Below are 17,876 nucleotides of genomic sequence, written 5' to 3'. Positions count from 1 at the left end.
TCGGCTTTGTCGCTTTATTAATCCGGGGTCGCCACTGCGGAATAACCGCCAACTTATCCAGCACGTTTTTACAGAGCGGATGCCCTATGTATGTATGTATATATATATATATCTTTGACCCCAAACACATAAAGAAACTGCACAGCAATAATGCCTATTTGCTTGTACTGCACAACTAAGAGGGCAGTAGCAGACGAGACATACTCTCCTTCTGTTTCTGTAGTTCTACGTCAGGCTACCATCAGGAATGCATGCTCAGCTGCTCGTCTACTCTCCCAACATGCCCCTCACCACTCACACACTGCCGCACACTTGAACAAAACAAACATTGCGGCTAGTACATGACTATGTGTGCATGTATTTGCAATATGCAACATTATATCATGCATCACTTCATGCCTCTGTTATTTTGCCTATTAGGTGAAATGCTTCAGGCAAAGGTACAGGTGCAATCAAGGAAAATTTGGGCTTTTTGGCTTTTCATAAAGTTTTTTTTGTCAGTCTAATGTAAATAAAGCATTCAAAATACTGATTTAAGTGTGTCTTTGTCTCGCTTTAGCAATTTTTTTTTAAATTGAGTAGTGATAAAAATAGATTGTGTACAAACCTTTGACTCTGGTATGTGGTGTGTGTAATTTTGAACCTGACTTTATCCAATGTTTAGAAATCTATGCAAGAAATATATGCAAAATAGTGCGTATATTAAAATAATATTTAACATATAATTCAATGATTAAATAATGCATCATTAACACTATTAAACAGTATTATAACTTATACCAATAAATCTTTTTTTTCAATTTGTTTTTCAATTTCTTTGCAGTTTTTATTGCAATCAGTCATCTGGAGAAGTGTGGTGAACTATTTGTTAAACTTGAAGTTTTTTTTTTTTCCCCCACGTGCAGTGTCTTGTCTTGAAGAGACAATTCACCCCCAAAAATAAAAATGTACTTGTAACTTCCAAATAGTCTGCATTAAATGATGCTATTCTGTGTAGGAAATGAGTCTGTCCAGGTGGCACGATGCCCTGGAGAGTTCACAAAGCCTCAGATCTCACACTCACAGCAGGCGTTAGTGGGGAATGGCAGTGTCGTAGTAAACGCCCATTCACTGCAGACACACACTGTTAAAATGAACACCCTTCTTCTCTATACACACAAGAATCAAGAATGCATGTTTGTTAGGCAGGCGCTGGTAGTGGGCAGAGAGTCACTGGCCTTTTAGAATGTGTGTCTGACTGTCCTTGCGCCTCTTTGTTTATTTACAGTGCAGGAATTTTTCAGTTAAAAGGCGATTCTGTTGCTATACTGTCGAATGCACTGAGGATTATGAGTCCATGTTCTGTGCACAAATGATATTATTGTAATAGCAGCAATGTCTGATTGTTGTTGTATTAGATTGTATTAGCTGTCTGCATGTGTTTTAGCGGTAATAAGGACATATGGCGGACATTTTTTGGCACTCTGTTGATGCACAGGTCATGCTTTACAAGGTTCACACACGCCCAGCATAACAAAGTGCAATGACACATTTATTTATTTATTTATTTATTTATTTATTTATTTATTTATTTATTTATTTATTTATTTATTTATTTATTTATTTATTTATTTATTTATTTGTTTATTTATTCATTTATTCATTTATTTATTTATTCATTCATTCATTTGTTTATTTATTCCTTTTTATTTATTTATTTAATACATAATCTGTTTACTTGTTTATTGTTTTCCAGACTGCTTATTATTTCTGAATTATTTCTGAAAGCTAATACAGTGGAGCTGTGTTGTTTTAGTTAGCCATTTGGTATATGTAAAGCATTGATCCGTGTTAGTTTATTTATTTATTTATTTATTTGTTTGTTTGTTTTATCATATAGTTATGCTTTTAATAAGTGTTAATCAAGATTATTTATTTGATTATATAAATTGCATATTTAAATATATGTAAATAGTAGTGAGATGCACTTAATCTCATCACACATGTATATAATGTACATTATATATGTGTACAGTGACAATAAATTGTATTTTATTTTATTCTAAAGTCTATTTAACACCATAGCTAAGAAATTATTTTAGCTTGATTATTTTGATAAAAAATATATATTCAACTAATTTCATTTAGCTAAAAATTGCTTTTAGTTTTAAAAACTACAGTGTTTTGTTTAAATTGTTTAATTTGGTTACTTCTGTTTAATGAATTAACCAATCTATTTATTATTATTATTATTATTATTATTGCTATTTTTTAGCCTCTTGAAATGGTTGTATATTTTTTTTATTTGTTTAAAAAATGTACACACACAAAGATGTGCATAAATGCACTTTTTTTGTATAGTGTTGGTTGGCTGAATGGGTTGTTAGCCTTTGTGTGGTCTAGAGGTCTCCAAAACATTTAGTTTTTACGGTGTTTTGCACTTTTGTTTGGTGCAGACAACTGTGTGTAAATTAAGAGCAATAGTAGCCTGCTGGACTAAACTCTGTGCCTGTCTGTGTTTTGTCTCAGTCTCAGTGACGGAGGTGGAATGTGTGCGTGAGGGCTGTCAGTCAGAGTGTCTGCGGCGGATGACAGATCTGGTTCCAGAGAAAAACTGCTTCACCGTGGTTTTCCGTGGAGGAAGGAAAAGCCTGGATCTGTGCTGCCACACACAAGAGGAAGCGGAGCGCTGGGTCCGAGGCATCCGCACACTAAAAGACCGCGTCTCCAACATGAGCCAGAAAGAGAAGCTCGACCAATATCCTTATTAAATAATAACAATACAATAAGAGTTTTTCCCAACTGCAAGCAGACATACATTCGCAATGCATGAGTGCTGTGTACGTTTAATTATAGTAATTAGAGCGAAGGCTTAGGTTTGGTTACCCTGGCCCGCGTTAGTCAGTAAATGCACATGAAAACATGCTCTACATTACTCAGTGAGACTAAATATAGAGCAGATCTAGAACAGTTTCCCACACGCAACTTCACAAACACATTACCCATATGCTGTTCCTCCTTGTCTTTGTTTTCTTCTGATCCATGTAAGCCATTTGTTCTCTTTTTTTTTCTCATTTGAATTTTTTTGCTATACAATTGCATTTAATTTTTTGTCAAAAACTTGTAAACATGGCAGATTAAATAGCTTTGCATTAGTTTCTTTTATCCCAGGATAATAATTGTAGTTTAGTAGTTTTAATATCCATCATTAGTTTTAATTCTATTAATACGTTTTTATGAAACTAAGAAAACTTGCATACAGCTGCAGGCAAAATTGTTAGACCAATATTTCCCAATTGCTGCCTTAGAAGGGCAAGTACATTTTTCTTTCAGTTTGGCTGGAATTAAAGCAGTTTTTAATTTTTTCAGTCCACTATAATTAGCCCCCTTAAGAATTATTATTTTTTTATTAACGAACACTTTTGTCTAATGACTTTCCAAAATAACTTAAACTTGCTAAAATCAAAATAAACTCAAAATAATTAGTGGTGTTAGCTTCTTTTTAGTTTTCACATTAACAGGAAAACATTAGGAAACCGATTGTCTTAAAATGATCAAGCTGAACTAAAACAATTAAGTAAAGACAAAAACCAATACCTTACTCACTCCCAGGGCTGTTTATATCGAAGTTTTCTAATATTCTAATTTCAACCCCCAGCCTGGAAGACCAAGACAAACACTTATACACTATGGACAATTTAGCTTACCCAATTCACCAATGTGAAGTTTATTTATAAACTAATTTTGAGAGGATTATGTGCTTATGATTGCTTGCAGCGGGCCCCACATTTTTCAATTTATGATTCACCAATCAAATTATTCCTAAGCCTCTATAAATACCCTAAATTCCATATGACAGCCATCTTAGTTTTAAAGAATCTCCCCTTCCACGCACTCCTCCTCCTTTCCTAGATGGGTGGCACTGTGGCCCAGTGGTCAGCACTGTAGCCTCACAGCAAGAACGTCACTGGTTCTAGTCCTTACCAAGCCAGCCGACGGTTCTGTGCAGAGTTTACATGTTCTCCCTGTGCTCACATGGGTTTCCCCTGGGTTCCCCGGTTTCGTCCCAGCATTCAAAGACATGTAACTTGAGTTAACTGACTAATCCAAATCGGCACCATAGACATGCTCCTAGTAAATAGTTATCTCTTAAGAACAATCACTATCTGTTCATTAGCTACTACATCAGGGGAGTTCTCGAGTTCTACCTGAGCTCAAATTCCCTTTTAACCTTGCAAACAGGAGGGAGCCCTGGGCTCGATGAGTTTATGAGCTCAGGGCTCTCTCCCGGGACAGCATGCCAAACAAGCTTTATAACCAATCATCAGGTAAGTGTGAACTTTTGAAAGTGCATGTGTTTGGAGTGTGGAGGAAACCGGAACACCCGGCGGAAACCCACGCGAACACGGAGAGAACATTCAAACTCCACACAGAAATGCCAACTGACCTGCTGTGGATTATTAAAGGGACTAAGGCCCTGTTTACACTAATGCGTTTTCGTTTTAAAACGCATAAGTTTCGCTAGGGTTACGCCGTCCCTCCACACTACGCTGGAGTTTTAGAGTGCCAAAAACGGAGCGTTTTGAAAACGTTGGAGAGGCCGTTTTCATTCTAAAACATTGCTGCTCTGTCACAGTGTGGATGGGGGAAAACTGAGACATCTGAAAACAGAGGTGGGGCTGCCGACATCCGCCTGTCTGATTGGGGCTTTTCCTCAATATTAAGTAGCCTAACGTTACAGTTCATTCAGTCCTACATCCTCTTCTCGTAAGTTCAGACTTCGCAAGTTTGATCAAGGCTGCAGTCTCCCCCTCCTCAGTTTGATATGGAAAACAGACTACTGAGGACACGGGTAAATCTACGGTGAACAATAATGTGTCCACTACTGCTACTACTACTAATAATATTTATAATAGTTATTATAATATGATTTTTTTATATTAATATTTTTTTTAATTTCTTGTTGTTTTATTGTATTAAAATGTATTAATGTGCTATTTTTATTTCTATAATGTATTAATTCATTAGTTTATTTTGACATGATACTGGCAGAGCGTAATTTTAGGACCAAACTCTTTACATCGTTCATCATATCAGTAAGAGACTCTTCATTGTTATGGCAACCGTCATGTTGTGTCTGCATGGTATCTGTTTTGTCTAGTTTTCCATAACTCTTTATACCTGGATTCGAGGTTACCTGAGGCGTGCGGATCAAAATCAGGATGGAAAGATGAGCTACGACGAGGTGAAACATCTGCTCCAGCTGATTAACATTGACCTAAATGAGCAGTACGCACGAACGCTCTTCAAGGTTTGTGTGACAGCAGCCGATGCCATAAACAACATGTTTATTTTAAATGAAACCTCAAGCGTTATCTCTCTGTTGTGTCTCACTGTGCAGAAATGTGATCGCTCGTGTGATGGCAGACTGGATCATGTGGAGATTGAGGAGTTTTGCCGTGAGATGATGCGCAGGCCAGAGCTGGACGCTGTCTTCAGGCATTATTCTGGAAACGGATGTGTGCTCACCACTTTGGAGCTGCGGGACTTTCTGGGCGACCAGGGCGAAGATGCATCTCTGGTCCACGCAAAGAGCCTCATCCAAACTTTTGAGCTCAACGACTGGGGTACACAACTACACTGTACATTACTTTTTTTTGAAGGCACCTCTTGCCTTTATACAGTGCTCAGCATGTATAAGTACACCTCTCACAAATATCTCTTTTAAATTCATATACTTTAGATGAATCAGTACTAAAGCCAAATCTGCAGCTTATCTAACAAAATAACTTAAGATAAAAGTCCAAAAACTAGTACACCCAAATTTATAGGTTATAGAAAAATATTAAATACAAATTAAAAAAGAGGAAAAATCAAGAGAAACAAAAACATTTTATAATGTTGTTGAAATTTTGTAGGTTGTAATTTGTTTTGCAATAATTTTCTTGAGTTTAATTGGATTTTATATCAAATATCCTTGGTGACTAAAATATTATTTTAATAAATATATCTGTTTAATAAATCTTGCTTATATTTACTAAGCAAATACTAAAAACATAAATTTTCATAATGGGGTGTACACGGTTATGCTGAGCACTGTATCTACAGTGGAGATTAAAATAAAAGAACTTGATTTTTAGGAAATAATGTAAGGATTATTGTTCAGAATTTAAAGAATTTTTTTATGTTTAAACCATGCTAATAGAACAGCAAAAATATCCAGAAAATCAAGCGACTTTGCCAAAATGTTTATTTTTATGGTAAACAAAGTGAACAAAATTAGATAACCGCAATTTCTGAAGGCTACTGCAGTAGTTGTTAAGTAGCTCTTGCTTTGAATCACGTGATCACATGTGCTGCCACTAGCCTGGTTTATACTTGACACGTCTGCTAGTTCGCTTGAGTGCGAGCGGCGAATGTGATGCCATCACGGAGTTTGTGGAGGTTTGCTTTGGGTGCGTGCGACGTAATTCCGGCTGGCGGAGCGCATGAATTTTTTTGAGACTTGAGCGAACAGTGCGCATGGTGCCACCTTTGATTTGAGTTGAATATGAATAACTTTGAAGATTCATATTCAACTGATTCAATTCATATTCTGAAACAGTACGACTGTACAAACATCTTTATAATCATAGAGATAACCAGATGATCAATAATTCTTGGCTAGAAACAACAGCCGTGGGAAAGAAGGAAAGTTTTTGTTAAAAGGTTTGGAAAAACCTAAGGAATAAGTTTGTTAAAGAAAAAAAGAACATGGCAAAAGTAAAAGACCCAGGTACACAATTACAAAAATATGTTTTTCCATCAGTCATAGGTTTAATACGGATGTATAGTTTACAATTTTGAATTTAAAACAGTTTAATAGTTACAAAACTATATTTAAGGAGCAAATAATTTCTTTGATAACTGGGAAGGAATATTTGAACGTATCAGTTTACAATATACTGATGCTCTGTTTTTCTAGGCTTTATTGTTGATAATAGACAGGAATGTTGGACCATTATTGCGTTTTTAGCATAAGTTTAGGACAGAAACTAGCCACACAGCAATTTGTGAACTGTGGAGCGGGCTAAATCTATAAAACATCAGTCTATTTCATTTTTTTTTCCGATTTTATTCTTGCCATAATAAAATATATTTGTAGATCAACCCATGTTCTGTTGTCATTTATATTTTAATAAACTTTAATAGGTAAAACTGTCCGAGATATGAACAAAAGCAAGTGATGCATCTAAGATTTAAAAAAAAATTTATATTGAATATGGTTATAAAAATCCTTATAATCATTATAATAATTTATAATAACAGAAAAAAATTTTGTTTAAAAATATTGAATGATATTAATGATATGATTTAGTTCCAAAAATTTCCTACTTGTCTTTTTATCCGTCTGATTTTACAATGAGTTTCTTTTGGCCGCCCTCTATCATTTTAAAGAATTTCACAACGGCAAAGGCGGCAAGTATAAAAGCCTCGTCCGTTTCACGAGGTGTGTGCTCACACAGCGGAGGTGAACAGTGTGGCACCAGGCGAAAGTATAAATCCAGCTATAGACATCACTAATCTCTTCTTACTGTAGTTTTTTTCTTTTTATGTCACAAAAGATTTTCCGGATATTTTCAATCAGGTTTAGGTCAGGGTTTTGTTTCAGAAGAGCTAAAGGTGCTGTATGTTTTTGCCACTTGTAAAGCATGAAAATGCCATAATATATTTTCAGATATTTAAGAACGTTGCTAAGTAACCATACTTGTTTATCTGAAAACAATGCTGAAATCAGTTATTTGCCTTTGATAGTAAATGTTTGATGTCAGAATGTTTGTCTTTGTTTTGGTCTGAGTAACTCCACCCAATGTCAGTTTTCCCAATTATATTTCGGCACCAAATGACAACACTTGACCATAATATGATCAATTGTAAATCTCTGAAAAAACAAATTTTTACTTGTATTAGAGAATTAGAGATCTATTTTCCCCCCAAAGCCAGGGGCGCACTGGCCATAGGGAGCGACTGACGGTCAATCGTGAACCTCGCACCTCCTTTCCCTCCACTCTCTTCCCTTACCAATTGCCCGACCAGAACCCCCTCCTCCTCCTCCCCCCTTCCACTTACCTATAGTCACAGCTTAGTTGGCATGGGGTAATATCTTTCCCGGGCGAACATACTGTCCCAGTCCACCACTTCCCAAAACTATATATATAATAGTGCTACAAATATATTTTACCTTTAATAATAAATATTTAAAGGGAGACACGGTAGCGCAGTGGGTAGCATGTTTGCCTCACAGCAAGAAGGTCACTTCTGTGTGGAGTTTGCATGTTTCCCCCACAAGTCCAAAGACATGTGGTACAGGTGAATTAGGTGTGCTAAAATTGACCCTAGTGTATGAGTGTGTGTTTCCCAGTGACGGGTTGCAGCTGGAAGGGTATCTGCTGCGTAAAACATATGCTGGATAAGTTGGGGGTTCATTCTGCTGTGGCTACCCCAGATTACCAAAGGGACTAAGCTGAAAAAAAAGAATGAATGAATGAATGAATAAATGAAAAATAAATAGTCCTTTGTTGCCTGTATACTAACAGGGTAAGAACAGATGTCATATATGAAGGACTTGAAAAGCAACAAGCATTTGTTATGGGTACCATGTTATATATTAAGCCATTTTTCAGAATTGTTGTCTAGACACACAAAGCACTCCTGCAGGCAGCTTCAGATCAAAGAGAGGTCCTATTTCTCCTCGTCATATCCTGTCGGCACTCTACTGTTCAAATTGTCAGTAAAAATGACAATAGCCAGGTAAAACTGGTTTTAGCTTGTCATTGTGTTTTAATAATGCACTGTAAAATATCCAACCTGTTGAAATTGGGCACACAGGTTCAACACTACACTGAAAAACCACACCCGTCCACTTCCACGAACTGGAGGAAGCAAATAGTTTAAAACTGTCACTGTGCTTTATAAATAACAAACCTCAATTATTCCTGTCAGCTCTTACCGGAATTGAGGCTGTTATGCTGAATATAGTATGTGTTAAAACACTTCCTCAGTTAACTCTGTGGATGTTTGTTTAACGATTTTTTTTTTCTCTCAGCCCAGAAGAATCTGTTCATGACCCAGAATGGTTTCACCATGTACATGCTCTCAAAAGAGAATGACGTGTTCAACCCAGATCACACTCATGTGTATCAGGACATGAGCAAACCTCTGGCACATTATTACATCTCTTCATCCCATAATACATACCTCACCAAAGACCAGGTGACCAGCGCCAGCAGCACTGAGCCTTATATCAGGTACAACACACACATGCACACACACAAACATACACATTAGTATTTGTGAATTGTGGGGACATTTCATAGGTTTCATTATTTTATACTGTGCACCTGTATTTTCTAATGCTGTATTTTCTATTTTCTTTTTTAAACACAGACAAACAGTTAATAATCTACTTTCAGCACCACAGAAATACAGCATGTCGAAGAAAACACACCTAAAACTTGTTCATGCCGAAGAGGTCAAAAATAAAGATAAGAGTAAAGTACTAAAACTCTTATAAATATGAGACATTGCACACCACAACTACAGTCTCAGAAATAAAAGCTGTCACTGGGGCAGTTCCTTTTTAAAATATATTATAAGATATATAAATCTTATAAATCTTTTTTTAGCAAGCATGCATTAATTTTGTGGACTCTGTAGGTTTTTATTGAGGTAAAAAAAAACTGTCCATCAATGTTCAGCACGCTAGTGTTACTCTTCCTCCAGCTATAGGCATTGCGAGGTCTGAAGTGGTTTCCACACCAGACACAGAAAGCTTTACTATGAATCCCTTACATTCCAATGTCTTGTGCTAAGCATTTGAGGTTACTGCATCGTCCAAACAACAAGAGCACAAAGTGGATAGTCGACTAGTTTCACAGTTCAAAGGAATTTGCAGGAATTCTTGCAGGAAATTGTCCAACCTAGGCTCATTCTGAAAACGTACCTCTACGGAGGTTTCTGGAGGCCGCGAAATACGTCCCAGGAGGTACATACCATATTTTTGCAGTATTTGTTTTTGCAAATCCATGAGAGGCCGTTGTGTACGCTTTTTCAGATCTCAAATCTCTCTTGCGAATGCCATTCTTGCCTGCTGTTCTTGCGTAAACCGACCAGAGGCCACTGTCGACTGACTGTTTGACTGACTGACTGACTGACTGACTGACCGAGCAATCGACCGACCCACCCTCCTCCTTCCCCAAACCCAACCACTTTAATCGATTGACACGCCCACCCACTTACGTCTTTAAACCCAACCAACAATTTTCAAAAGAAATCCAGAAAAATAAAAGCCCTCGTCTGATTTTTCTGCTTTCCGGAACTGTTATTTGTTGGAATCAAACCCAGTCATCTTGGTCAAGTCCTCTCTGCGTCTCAAGTGTGCCGACGTACACAATGAGCTAACAAGACAAACTGGTTACAGCGCGAAAGCCGTCCACATGGAGGTACGAAGGTACACGGAGGAACGGCATCATTCCGCCCCGTAGCGTTCGTTTAATAAACGGAATGCAGCCATACGTACCTCCGGCTACATAATCCGTGCTCTCCAGAAACGTATATATGACTACTTTTTCAGAATAAGCCTGTGATGAATTTGTCATGCAAACATCTACATCTGGTAAACATAAATAAGCTAAAAGTTTGGGTGGAAAAACATTTTTATCAATTGCAGAATATTGTTTAATTTAATAAATTAAAGCAAAAATATTTTCTAAGTGAACACACAATAAACCAGCCATACAGTATATTAAACGTATAAAATTTCCACAGAAACCTGCCTAGTTCATATATTCCTCATGTTGACATATTTCATAACCAGAGGGAGCTGAATATACAGAACCAATAGCTGGGTTTCCATCGTAATGTGAAGCAAATTGTTTTGAAGTTCACATAAAATAAAAATCTCAAATGCAATTTAGATGTGTTTTCTTCATGTTGTTAGAGCGGCTGATTGTAGTTTTGGTAACCCAGTAACCAACAATAAACAAGGCAAGCATAATGGAGACAGCTGATTATTCACATGGGTGCAATGTTTGCTACATCCGAGTTTATTCGGCAAATGCCTTTCCATCTCTCATTATTTGCATTAACCCAAAACCATCTCAAGCGAACATAACTTTTTTTTGTTCATTAGGGTTTTTATTCGAGACACGACCCAAATTCACATACCGTAATGATGTGAATTGTTTATATCCATAAAGTTGTGGGTTGTATATATGTTCAGAGCTCTGAATCAGGGCTGCCGCTGTGTTGAGCTGGACTGCTGGGACGGGGATAAAGGAGAGCCTATAATCTACCATGGACACACACTCACCTCAAAAGTGCTCTTCAAAGAAGTCATCGAGACCATTGCTCAGTATGCCTTCAAGGTGAAGACGCTTAAACTATAATGAAAATCTCTGTAACACTACAGTATCAGACTGTATAGAATGTTTTTGTAACTCAGTCCTCTTAATGAATCTTGCCTCTCCACAGGCGTCTCCGTATCCTCTGATCTTGTCTCTGGAGAATCACTGTTCAGTGGAGCAGCAGGCCATCATGGCGCAACAGCTTCAGTCCATTCTGGGGAAAAAGCTGCTGGCGAAACCACTCAGCGACCTGCCACTCAAACAGCTGCCCTCACCTGAGGTCACATGCACTTACTGCTTCAACCTTACCTGACCTAATAAACGTGAAACGTCCAAACATGGGCACGACTGGATTTTTAAAAAAAAGGAATTTATTTTTATTAGGCTAAATACTTTTTAAGAACCACTGTGCTTATTAGCACACTTTGTGTATTAAAAAACTTTCCGATAGTGCAGTATAGAGCATTTGTCCAAAAAAAAAAAAATGTCTGAAACAATGCGATCTTTTAACAATAATAATAATATTAATAATAATTTAATTTATTTAGCACCTTTCCAGAGCTCAAGGACACTTTACAAAGAATGCGACAAAAAGAGATAAATGTGGAAACACAAACATACAGGAAGTCAAATATAACCACTGGAAATACAAAAACAAGATCTAAGAGACAAATTATCATATTGCAGGTGGATCAAATATAGTGGTCAGTTTGTCAGATCAGTAGTGAAGCATTCAGAAAACAAGTGAGTTTTAAGTAAAGATTTAAATTCTGAGATGTTAGTAGCAGAGCGGAGTGAGTGTGGTAGAGAGTTCCAGAGTTTGGGTGCAATAACACTAAATGATCTGCCCCCCCATTGAAGAGAGGCAGTACCGAGGGACAGCGAGAAGGCCAGAGTCAGTGGAATGTAATGAGCGAGTAGGGGTGTAGGGGACAAGCATGTTGCAAAGATAAGAGGGAGCTAGATAAGGGGGATCTAAATGCAAGGAGGAGAATCTTGAATTCAATACGATATGCAACTGGGAGCCAATGGAGGTCATACAAGATTGGGGTTATATGAGCAGAAAGTTTGGGATGAGTAAATATTCTAGCCGCAGAGTTTTGAATATATTGTAATCTGGAGATGAGGCTGGCTGGCAGACCACTGAAAAGGGCATTACAGTAGTCTGTACAGTAGATTCGTGAGGAGACAAATGCATGGATGACAGTCTTAGCATCCTTGCTACTGATGAAGTTGGGAAATTTAATGTAAATAAAAGAATGCAGATTTAATAACAACAAATGAATCTGATTTGTTTTATCTTGACAAATTTTCTTTTCCAAATGACAACATTTTTCATTTAGAAGAAATGTCATCAGTAGCTTGCAAAACAAAACAAAAATGGCATCCTACTCAAGCACATAACTAAAAATCATGAATCCAGAGTAACTGAGAACATCTAAATAACCCAACGATCAAAATGAATGGTAGAAAAACTTGTGAAACTTAAAAAATGGCACTAATGCACTCGCAGGGTGCAAATTACAGGGGATTTGGCGCCACAAATTAACAAAAACCACACAGCTGCTGAAATAGCCAATCAGAAGTTACTGTAGGTCAGAATACACTCAATATCCATCAAAACACAGAAAACGTACATAATTTTGATTAAAAGAATTAGATGTCATTGAATGTCATATATTTATTAAAATTTCATGTATAAATAAAATGTTTAAAATAAAAATAAATGTAAGAATTAGAAATATAATGTCACTTTGATTAATTTAACGTATCCTTGATATATACTACAGTAAAAAGTCTAATCGAACTGACCTCAAGCATTTTACAAAGTGACTTCCTTACATTCTATGGATATCAAACTCCAAATCTTAATTGCTAACCCTTCCTTCTCCTTCCTGGAAACATCCTGTTTGCTTTATGAGAATTATTGGCCAAAGCATTTGACCATTGCTGCCAACAGAAATTGCTCAATTGGATAGTAATGTAGTGCTAGGAACGAAGTCAATACATACCAGTTCTCATATACCAACTCACACACTCTTTACACTCATAGGCCCGTTTTCACTCATAGGTGCTCATTTTTCTGTAGGAGTTGAAGGGTCGGATTCTGCTGAAGGGAAAGAAACTCAACGGTCTGCTGGGGAAGACAGAGAGCTGGACCAGCTTTACAAACAGCTCGGATGAGGAGTCGGTGGCCGGAGGAAACAAGAAGGAATCCAAAAAGGATCTTGCGAGGGTAAATTCAGATATGACTTGCTATTTGGACAAGCTTATCAAATAACAGTTTAAAAGTTTTCCAAAGCATTATACAATAGTGTTGTTTGAAGAAGAAAAAGTTGGTTTTAATATTTGGCTCATGTGTATCTGTTTAGCTCAGGTAAATACATTAGTTGCATTTGTAATTGATAATGTACATGTAGTCAGTTGTTCAGAATAAAGCCTGGTAGGATTATCAGCTGTTGTATAAGATCAAAGGGCTTTATTCTGCTAAAACAAAAGTGTGGATGTACACTATCACGCTTATTACACAGCTATATGCCACAAAATTTAAATATTAGACATAATACATTGAACTGAGCTGTAATAGTTCTGTAGATTTGTTTTAATTAAATGTAAAGCTTACAGACAGATAAGAAATCAAATGGCTGAATGCAGCCTACACTAACCTTATTTATATTATTCCATCACAAGGTGGCACCAAACAGTCAAGAACAGCAAAGTATGTTGTTATTACGTTGTATCTGGGAATAAAATATCTTAGAATGTTGTGATTGTCCATTGTAGGTTTTTCAGAATGTTGTGTAATAACATATGACGTGTGATTATGATGCGTAAAAGGCCTCTGAAAAATGTGCTTGTGTAGACACTAACATGTATTTCTCTTCATAGTCTGCGAGCACTAAACTGAGTCCAGAGCTGTCGGATCTGGTGGTGTATTGTCAGAGTGTGCCCTTCAGTGGATTCGAGACAGCCAATCAGAGGCCTCCTAGTGTGATAACATCTTTCTCTGAGAATGAAGCGCTTAAACTCATCAAAGACTCAGGTGACATGAACAAATCTTATGATGGACGGACGGACAGACGGACGGACGGACGGACAGACAGACAGACAGACAGACAGACAGACAGACAGACAGACAGATAGATAGATAGATAGATAGATAGATAGATAGATAGATAGATAGATAGATAGATAGATAGATAGATAGATAGATAGATAGATAGATAGATAGATAGACTGATCATGTTGAACAATTTTAATTAAGTTCCTGATAATATATTACATGTGAATGTTGTTATCATTATTTTATAATTTTTTTATTTAATACATTTGTGGAAACTAAAATAAAATTTTTTTTTAGGATTCTCCAACAAATTGAAAGTTGAAAAGATTGTAATAGCAACAACATATAGCATATATACTAATAATATTTGATAATTATAATATAAAACAATAATATAAGTTATTTTTCATCTATTATATCAATATGTATTTTCACCTTGTGTAAGCATCTGCGTCTGCTCATTTTGATTTACAGTAATTTAATCCCCTATAGGGAAGCTGTTTGTTCGAAACAACAGTCGGCAGCTGAGCAGGATTTACCCATCAGCCCAGAGGCTTCAGTCCTCCAACTTCGACCCCCAGGACATGTGGAATGCAGGATGCCAGATGGGTGAGCGACTGAGCTCTCTGACATTCCTGCAGCTCTCCAAACACAGTAGTAAATGCTTCAACTTCTCTTTTTCTCTGCTCTCCAGTGGCTCTGAACTTTCAGACACCAGGAGAGCAGATGGATCTGAACCAGGGCCGCTTTCTGCCCAACGGCCGCTGTGGATATGTGCTCAAACCTGAATTTCTGTGTGACCCAAAGTCTGATTTTGATCCGGAGAACACTGGTGGAGGACCAGGACACATACCCACACAGCTCACCATACGGGTCAGTCAAAAACTCTTCTCTTCACATATGATGATCTGACAGGAAAAACGACTCCGCTTTCCAAGTGCTCTGTAAACACTTTGATAAATCTCTTCTTTTGTTGTACTTCTCTGACATTTTGTAGGTGATCTCAGCTCAGCAGCTTCCTAAAATAAACACAGACAAGCCCAACTCCATTGTGGACCCGCAGGTTTGGGTGGAGATACATGGAGTTTCCATCGATAAAGCTCGAGCCAAAACCCAGCGCATTGACAACAACGGTGAGGCCACTGAGGTTTTCTGTAATCTAGTAGATGGGATGAAAAAAATAAACCAGTTGCTTTACAAAATATTTCAAATTGCTCAAAATGCTACACATTTCTGATGCCTGCCGCAAAACAATGCAAATGCATCTGTTATGTTATAATTATGAGCACACCCCTCACAAATCTCTCATTTAAATTAATATTTTGTATAGGAAGCTCTACAATATTATATTTGTGCATATTCATTATATTAGTCAGTACTGAAGTAAAATCTGGAGCTATTCCAACAAAATAACTTATGATAACGGTTAAAAACTACTACACCAAAATGTATGTGTTATAGAAAAATATTAAATAAAGCAAAATAGAGCAAAATTCAAGAGAAACAAAAATCTCTTTAAAACAATCAATAATTTGCATGGATTTAAATGTATTACCTTTATATATAGATATATTACATATAGATTTATAAAGATGTTCAGTGTCTAAATATATATATGGCGAAGCAGTGGCGCAGTAGGTAGTGCTGTCGCCTCACAGCAAGAAGGTCACTGGTTCATATGTGTGTGTGTGTGTGTGTATGTTTGTGTGTATGTATGTATGTATGTATGTATGTATGCATGCATGCATGCATGCATGCATCCATCCATCCATCCATCCATCCATCCAAGTCCAGCTAGTAAGTGCTGTGAAGGACAGCGAACCAGCAACAAATGTTAGAGGCCATGGTCTTTAGACTCCTTGTTAAAGCAACTGACTCCCATGCGGAAGGTTACTGGTTTGATCCCAGTTCGGAGCGGGTTGGGTGGTGTAGGACCGATGAGGTTACATTGGTACCGTGACTCAGATGGGAGTGAGGTTTTGGGGGGGTGACTGTAACGGAGGCCAGCTAGTAAGTGTTGTGCAGGTAAACCTCTAAAGGCTCATAGTTCAATACAAATTATTTGTATAGGTTTATAAGTTTCTTGAAGCAGTGGATCAAAAGCACACATTATCAGTTTAGTCCATATAAATCCATTAAAATATCTAGATCTGGGGGCGGCACAGTAGCTCAGGGGTTAGCATTGTCTCCTCACAGCAAGAAGGTTAGTAGTTTGAATTCCGGCATTTCTGTGTGAAGTGTTTTGTATGTTTCTGTATGTTTGCATGTTCTCCCTGTGTTGGCGTGCGTTTCCTCCGGCTGCTCCAATTTCTCCCACAGTCCAACGACAAGACATGCAGGATAGGTGAATTGGTTAAACAAAATTGGCCGTGGTGTATGAGTGTGAATAAAACCGTGTGTTTGAGTGTTGGTGTTTCCCAGTACTGGGTTGCGGCTAAAAGGCATCATCTGCAAAATTCACATGAAAAAATAGTTGGCAGTTCATTCCACTGTGGCACGCTCTGATATATAAGGGACTAAGCCAAAGGAAAATGAATGAATGATTGAAAATATCTTTTATAAATTTGAGAATTTGTAGGATAGAAACATTAATGATGTTCTTATGGTGTCTGTATATTAAATGCTGTCTTTTGTTTTATGTAATTTTACATTCATTTTTTTGTGTAACAAACAACAAATTGAATATTGTGTGTGTGGATGGGTTTGTATGTGTGCATGTGTGTGTGTTTGTCTCCCCCTGCAGGCTTTAACCCTCGCTGGGATTGCACTGTGAGCTTTCAGCTGCAGCTGCCTGAACTGGCTTTAGTTCGATTCATGGTGGAAGATCATGACCACAAATCCAAGAATGATTTCATTGGCCAGTTCACCCTGCCCTTCACCAGCCTACGCACAGGTGTGTGTGTGTTTGGTTTTCACAGTAAAATCTGCAGATACTTTACACACTGAAACATACAGCAAACATGATGTGTGGTGGAAGCAATGTTTGTGTTTATATTCTCCAACTTAAACTGCCCATGGTATTTTTGGGAATGGATCATGATTATATTTTATGTACTATATGTAATGCATATATATATAATCCTAAAGAAGAATAGTTTACAAAAAAGAATCAGTCCAAGGTACTGTCCAAGACAGGAAAATAAATAAAAAAAAGTTCAGTAGCCAACTCATTACCCTGATGAAGGCAAGCTTACCAAAATGCATAGCTGCTCACAAAAGCTTTTAATATAATAGCCATTTTTCGAAAGCCTTTTTTGGCATACCAAAAAGAATCCATTATCAGAAGAGCACTTATACATTAATTACCCTTGGAGCTCCTTTTGTTTGTTTGTGGATTCTAAGAATAGTTTACAGATGACTTAAGGCTGATGTATACTTCGTCGTCAAGCGCACGCGTATGCTACGGCGCTGACATAGCCCTTCGCCATGGCCGTCGGCGTCACGGACGT

At 37.3% G+C, this 17,876-nt stretch overlaps 1 protein-coding gene across 1 annotated transcript in view; it reads left to right on the top strand.

Annotated features, from left to right (window-relative positions):
* Positions 1-17,876, top strand: part of plcd3a (phospholipase C, delta 3a) — a 44,938-nt gene that overhangs the window by 21,656 nt on the left and 5,406 nt on the right. Inside the window, 12 exon segments of the mRNA NM_001099423.1 lie at positions 2,509-2,737; positions 5,161-5,290; positions 5,381-5,606; positions 9,065-9,266; positions 11,240-11,384; positions 11,491-11,643; positions 13,453-13,599; positions 14,253-14,406; positions 14,920-15,036; positions 15,122-15,300; positions 15,425-15,560; positions 17,171-17,320. Of these exon segments, the coding sequence (NP_001092893.1) occupies positions 2,509-2,737; positions 5,161-5,290; positions 5,381-5,606; positions 9,065-9,266; positions 11,240-11,384; positions 11,491-11,643; positions 13,453-13,599; positions 14,253-14,406; positions 14,920-15,036; positions 15,122-15,300; positions 15,425-15,560; positions 17,171-17,320 (1,968 nt within the window).

This window comes from Danio rerio, chromosome 3 (genome assembly GCF_052040795.2).
Source record: "Danio rerio strain M-AB ecotype USA chromosome 3, GRCz13ab, whole genome shotgun sequence".
Classification (NCBI taxonomy): Eukaryota; Metazoa; Chordata; class Actinopteri; order Cypriniformes; family Danionidae; genus Danio; species Danio rerio.
The sequence above is the reverse complement of the archived record's forward strand: the minus strand, read 5'-3'. Positions and strand labels throughout refer to the sequence as shown.